The 7,250-nt window shown below is 33.1% G+C and overlaps 1 protein-coding gene across 1 annotated transcript in view; it reads left to right on the forward strand.

Moving 5' to 3' along the window:
• Positions 1 to 4,692, forward strand: part of LOC105538625 (zinc finger protein 100-like) — a 46,617-nt gene extending 41,925 nt beyond the window's left edge. Inside the window, 2 exon segments of the mRNA XM_011978523.1 lie at positions 3,282 to 4,633; positions 4,636 to 4,692. Coding sequence (XP_011833913.1) covers positions 3,282 to 4,633; positions 4,636 to 4,692 — 1,409 coding nt within the window.
• The last annotated feature ends 2,558 nt before the right edge of the window (positions 4,693 to 7,250 follow it).

Raw genomic sequence — 7,250 nt, forward strand, 5'->3', positions numbered from 1 at the left:
ATCTCAGCTCACTGCAAGCTCCACCTCCCGGGTTCACGCCATTCTCCTGCCTCAGCCTCCCGAGTAGCTGGGACTACAGGCGCCCACCACCTCGCCCGGCTAGTTTTTTGTATTTTTTAATGGAGACGGGGTTTCACCATGTTAGCCCATGTTGGGATGGTCTCGATTTCCTGACCTCGTGATCCGCCCGTCTCGGCCTCGCAAAGTGCTGGGATTACAGGCTTGAGCCACCGCGCCCGGCCGCAATGAGAATTTTTTAACAACATTGCATTAAATCTGTAGATTACTTTGAGAAGTATGGACGTTTTCAAAATATCAATGATTTCTACCTTTGAACAGGAGCATGCTCAAGAGTGTGTCGTTTAATTTCCATGTATTTGTAAATTTTTAATATTTTTCTATTATTGTTTTATACTCTCATTCCATTTTGTTCATATAATATAATCCACACAATTTCAGTCTTAACAAATGTGTTAAGACTTCTTTTTTGGCCTACCATGTGGTCTATTAAGCAGAATGTTCTATGAGCAATTAAGAAGCATGTGTATCCCGATATTGTTGAGGAGACTTCTCTATACCTCTGTTAGAAATAATAGTTTTATACTGCCTTCAGTCCTCTCTTCACTTACAAATATTCTGTTTTGTTTTATTTTTATTATGGAAAGTAAGTTATTGAAATGTTCTACTATAATATTGCTTTCTAGGTGATTCTTCCATTCTGTCAATATTTGCTTTATGTATTTGGAACCTTAATGTGAGATACACACACACACACACACACACACACACACACACTTGAGTTACGTTATCAGTAAATGAATCTATTATTGTTTAATGTCCTTCTTTGTCTCTTTGCAGTTTTGATTTGTAGTACATTTTATAAATATGAAAGTTTTTCACTTAAGATGTACCTTATGTAATATTATTTTGACCTCTTCTCTCATTTGGTTAATATTTTTATGCAAAATCTATATCCATCTTGCCACTTTGTTTTTTTTTTTTATCAATAGATCTCAGCTTACTCTCATAGAAAGGCAAGTTGGATATCGGTTTTTAAAATATTTAAATAAATCTCTATTGAGAGTATGTCTGTTGATTGAAAAGTTAAAGATATATATTTAAATAATCTTCTGAAGCAGAAAGACATAATAATGTTATTTTATTCATTGCTTTATTTGATTCTTATATCTTGGTCACTCATTTTCTCTCTGTCTTTGTGTCTTTTTATTTTTATATTGATATGCTTTTACTTCTTTCTTATTTTGTTTCATTTATCTATACGCATATGTTCTTCTTGGGACCTTGGGGATTATATAAACCTCCAAAAGATACAACAGTATATTTCAATCTGGTAAAAAGGAACTTCAGTTGCATGCACAATTTTTTTCTCATTACATCTCCCCTCAAATTTGTCATTGATTTTGCTAATTGTATCTTTTTATGTGGTGTATTTATTAACAGATGTTTATAATGATTTCTGTGATTTTCTCTTTCAAATTTTAGGGAATAATTAAAAATGTTTTCTGCACCATTATGATAATGCTAAGAAATTCCATTTTGGTGTATGTGCATATACTTAGAAGTAAAAGTATATATGTGCATATAATCTTTCCAGAAAGTAATGTAATTTTTTGTTATTGTGGGGTTTTTTGTGTTTGTTTTGTTTTTATTTCATTTTTTCTTTTATTATTATATTTTTAAGTTCTAAGGTACATATGCACAATGTGCGGGTTTGTTACATATGTATACATGTGCCTTGTTAGTGTGCTGCACCCATTAACTCATCATTTATATTAGGTATTTCTACTAACACTATCCCTCCCCACTCCCAAAAGTAATGTATTTTTATTTGACTATGTGTTGTTTTTGTTGAATCATGTTATTTTCAATAGAAGCAACTGCTTTCAATACTTTTTATATGTAAAGTTTATGGAGTTCCAATATACTTTTCAGAATTTTGTTATTTTTGAAAGTTTTTTTCTTTTTATTTGGCAGGACAGATTTGCTGATGGTATTATGCTTACTTGATCACTGTACTTTTCAAGAGTTTGACTTTATCACACACTTCCCTTCTGGCCTGCAAAATTTTTGTTGACAATTCACTGGCTGTCTCATAAGACTGCTTGCAAATGACGCATCACTTTTATCTTGCAGCTCCCAAGATTCTCTTCTGGTCTGTGACTTTTGAAATTGTGCTTATATGTGTGTTTGTTATAAATATCTTTGTGTGTTTCCTAGTTTGTTTGTTGAGCTTCTTCATTTGTACATCATTGTTTCTTTCAAGATTTTTCAGCTATTCTTTTTTATATTTATTGCTTCCACAATTTCTGTTTTTTTGATATTCTAAATATTTATGTTCTTCATTTTTCTGATTTTCTATAGTTCTCTGTCTTCCTATTTCACTTATTGAGTATTATTCAATTTATTTTCAATTTTTAAAATCAATGCACATTCTTTTTTTATGGTTTCTTTTTGAAAATTATATTTTTATGGAACCATATTGCCTTATTTTGTATACATTTTAATCTTTGATTGAAATTTGGACATTAAAAAAGGCTACCCGTTACAATCTTCATAATGTAGCTTTGTCCTGGCATGGTCTGAACAATTGTCTTGGTTAGAGATTCTGGGAGTCTCTCAAACATGTTCTTAGAATGTGTCTTGTCTGAAATTTTGTATTATTTTTTAGTTAAAGGAGTTTATTCATGTTTCTTCTTAATAGTAATCACGTGTTATGCCTGTTTTCTCTCTGTGGTACAGCAGTCTCTCTGTTGCTGAAACATTTACCTTTGGTCTCAGCAAACTTAAACTGTCACTCCAAAGCATACCACCATTTCTTTCAGCACTATATTTCGTGAGAGATACACACCAGTGTCCGGAAAGGCTCCTAGAAGCAAGTAATAAAGATAAATGTGCCAGTGTTTTACTTGTCATTACAAAGTTGGCAATTTGCTTCTAAAGACACTATGTTATATTGGGGAGCAGGAAGAGCTGTGTTGGGTAAATGTAACAGATTTTGACTTCTAAGTGGCTCTTTGCATTGTTCTCACCAGGGCACTTCACACACTTAACTCATTTATAAATTTTTTTCAGATGTAATTTGGTTGGTATGTTTTTTTTTTTTTTTTTTTTTTTACATTTATATGTCTATAAAGGAATGAGGGCCTTTGGTATTTTCGTATGCCATCTTATTTATATAGTTTGTATAGTATTATAGGTTAGACTTGTAAACTGTATTTATCTGTGTCTAGTAGGTAATTTGGTATTTTTATCTCTTTCAGTTATATGTTCTCATTTTGCCCAAGACCTTTGGCCAGAGTGGGACATTAAAGATTCTTTTCAAGAATCGATACTGAAAAAATATAGAAATTATGAACATGACAATTTACAGTTACAAAAAGGCTGTAAAAGTGTGGATGAGTGTGAGGTGCACAAAGAAGATAACAAATTAAACCAGTGTTTGATAACTACCCAGAGAAACATATTTCAATGTGACCCATATGCAGAAGTCTTTCATACATTTTCAAATTCAAACAGACATAAGACAACACAACCTGGAAAGAAACCTTTCAAATGTAAAAAATGTGAGAAATCATTTTGCATGCTCTTACACCTAAGTCAACATAAAAGATTTCATATTACAGAGAATTCCTACCAATGTAAAGATTGTGGCAAAGCCTTCAACTGGTTCTCAACCCTTACTACACACAGGAGAATTCATACCGGAGAGAAACCCTACAAATGTGAAGAATGTGGGAAAGCATTTAACCGGTCCTCACACCTTACTACACATAAGATAATTCATACTGGAGAGAAACCATACAGATGTGAAGAATGTGGCAAAGCCTTTAACCGGTCTTCACACCTCACTACACATAAAAGAATTCATACTGGAGTGAAACCCTACAAATGTACAGAATGTGGCAAAGCTTTTAACCGGTCCTCACACCTTACTACACACAGGATAATTCATACTGGAGAGAAACCCTACAAATGTGAAGAATGTGGCAAAGCTTTTAACCAATCCTCAACCCTAACTACACATAAGATAACTCATGCTGGAGAGAAACCCTACAAATGTGAAGAATGTGGCAAAGCTTTTTACCAATACTCAAACCTTACTCAACATAAGATAATTCATACTGGAGAGAAACCCTACAAATGTGAAGAATGTGGCAAAGCTTTTTACCGATTCTCATACCTTACTACACATAAGATAAGTCATACTGGAGAGAAATTCTACAAATGTGAAGAATGTGGCAAAGGCTTTAACTGGTCCTCAGCCCTCACTAAACACAAGAGAATTCATACTGGAGAGAAACCCTATAAATGTGAAGAATGTGGCAAAGCCTTTAATGAGTCCTCAAACCTTACTACGCATAAGATGATTCATACTGGAGAGAAACCCTACAAATGTGAAGAATGTGGCAAAGCTTTTAACCGGTCCTCACAACTAACTGTACATAAGATGATTCACACTGGAGAGAAACCTTACAAATGTGAAGAATGTGGCAAAGCCTTTAACCGGTGCTCACAACTAACTGCACATAAGATGATTCATACTGGAGAGAAGCCCTACAAATGTGAGGAATGTGGCAAAGCTTTTAACCGATCCTCAAACCTTAGTAAACATAAGATAACTCATACTGGAGAGAGATCTTACAGATGGGAAGAATGTGGTAAAGCCTTTAACCAGTCCCTGAGCCTTATTAAACAAAATAACTCATACTGGAGAGAAACCCTACAAATGTGAAGAATGTGGCAAAGCCTTTAGTCCTAAACTCTTACTAAACATAAAAAAATTCATACTGGAGTGTGGAGAACATGGCAAAGCCTTTAATAAGTTCTCAATTCCTAACAGACGTAAGATAATTCATACTAGAGATAATTCATACTAGAGAGAAATTCTACAAACCAGAAAGATGTGACAGTACTTTGAAAACACCTCAAACTTTTCTAAACATAAAGGAAATCACAGTGGTGAGAAATCCTAGAAATGTGAAGAATTTGATAAAGCTTTTAAATGGTTGTCACACTCGATTGTAGGTAAGATAATTTATACTGGAGAAAACTTCTACATGTGTGAACAATGTGGCAAAACTTTTAACCAATGCTCACACCTTACTGCATAGGAAAGCATTTATACTTGAGAAAGATTGTACAAATATAAAGACTGTGAAAAAGCCATTAATACATGCTCACATCTTACTCAACATCAGAGAGTTCCTACTTAATAAAAACATTATAAGGCCAACTACTGTCAAAATATCTTTAAGAAAATATAAGCCTTTAAGGTGAAGAGTATTTTGAAGAAGAACATTGTAGTAGGACTGTAATATGTTTACTTGTATCAGAGATCTTACTGTACACATTTTGTATTAGAGGAAACCTCTGAAGCAGTTGCTCAAACTTTGTTCAGTATCAGGGAATTTATATTGAAAAAAAACCCTTGCAAATGTAATACATTTGGAAAAATACTTTTTCAAAAACTACAGCTTAGAAAACACGAGAGAGTTCATACTAAAACATATTTTTGCAGATACAATAAAAATTTTTTAAATTTTTAATCAAAAATTAAATCTATGTAAATATCAGAATTTACAGTAGAAATATATAAGGCAGCTGTTTCTTCATTCCTATTTACATGTGAAAGCATGTGATCAATTGTTGCTGCATCAAAGATATGAGATTCTTTTTTATTAGGTGAGCATTATTTATAAACTTTGTTATGAAAAAGTAAGGACATTAAAATGTAAGATGTATGATGAAAATCGTACAAAAGTAAAGAGACTTTTGTGGTTAACTTATAATATTGAGTAATGTGTGCGTTAGGTGTTCAGAGTAATGTTCTGCATTATGAGAAGAAAACATTTTAAATTTCATTTACAAGTAAATTAAAATTTAGTATATTGTACTAATTATACTTTTATATAAAGTGCAGTGTATTTTTTTAAATTTCAGATTATATGTGATGTTAATATATTCAACCTTTTTAACATGTTAAATACTATTGTGCATTCAATGAAGTGTTATTATGTCACAAACCTTAACCTATTCCTCCTTACTCAAGGGTGCACATAAAACATGGTAACAATATATATACTGTTTGGTAACATAATGGATTAACATCTCTAGTAATCTCTTTTGCCAGTGGCTTTGACTACAAATAAGTTAAAGAATATTACTTCTGTAGGTTAAAATTTTATTTTTATTTTATTTATTTATTTTTTTTGAGAGGGAGTCTTGCTCTGTCGTCCAGGCTGGAGTGCAGTGGCGTGGTCTTGGCTCACTGCAACCTCTGCCTCCTGGGTTCAAGCAATTCTACCTCAGCCTCCCAGTAGCTGGGATTACAGGTGCCCACCACCATGCCCAGCTAATTTTTGTATTTTAGTAGAGACGGGGTTTCATAATGTAAGTCAAGCTGGTCTCGAACTTCTGACCTCAAATGATCCCCCCACCTCGGCTTCCCAAAGTTCTGGGATTACAGGCATGAGCCACTGTGCCCAGCCAAATGTTTATTTTATTTAAATTTATTTTTCTTATTTGGGGTATATAATATGAGTATATATTCATGCAATATATGGCATATTTTGATACAAGAATATAGTATATAATAATCACATCAGGGTAAATGAGGTATCCATCACCTCTAGTGTTTTTCTTTTGTATTACAAACAATCCACTTTTATACTTTTAGTTATTTTAACATGTACAATTGTTATTGATTACAGTGTTATTTTTATGGTCATAATAAATTATGTAGAAGTATAAATAAAATCCATGCATTTCTGGGTCCTGAATAAATATTTTTAAAGTTTTCTAATATTTATTTTTTGAGCATGTTTCCTGTCTGCCTGCAAACACATGCAGACTTTTAGTTTTCATTTACGTAGAGTTAAATATATGTTAGTCTAAAGATAAACCTTAGGTGTAAGAAAATTATAGAGTGAGTTTGTGTGTATGAATTTATACCTGTTTTCAGAAGACAAAAGCAATGTTGAACAAAAAAATCATTTTAACAAGATGACTACTAGAAAACTAAAAACCTCAAAAATGCTGAAAGCAAATGTATTCTCTGCTTTGTATTGAATTTATTACTGTACAATCTATGGCTAATAGTTCTGAATCTCCCCATGAAAATTCTGTTTATGCGGCCGGGCGCGGTGGCTCAAGCCTGTAATCCCAGCACTTTGGGAGGCCGAGACGGGCGGATCACGAGGTCAGGAGATCGAGACCATCCTGGTTAATAC

This window comes from Mandrillus leucophaeus, unplaced genomic scaffold, assembly GCF_000951045.1.
Source record: "Mandrillus leucophaeus isolate KB7577 unplaced genomic scaffold, Mleu.le_1.0 Scaffold196, whole genome shotgun sequence".
NCBI classification, from domain to species: Eukaryota; Metazoa; Chordata; class Mammalia; order Primates; family Cercopithecidae; genus Mandrillus; species Mandrillus leucophaeus.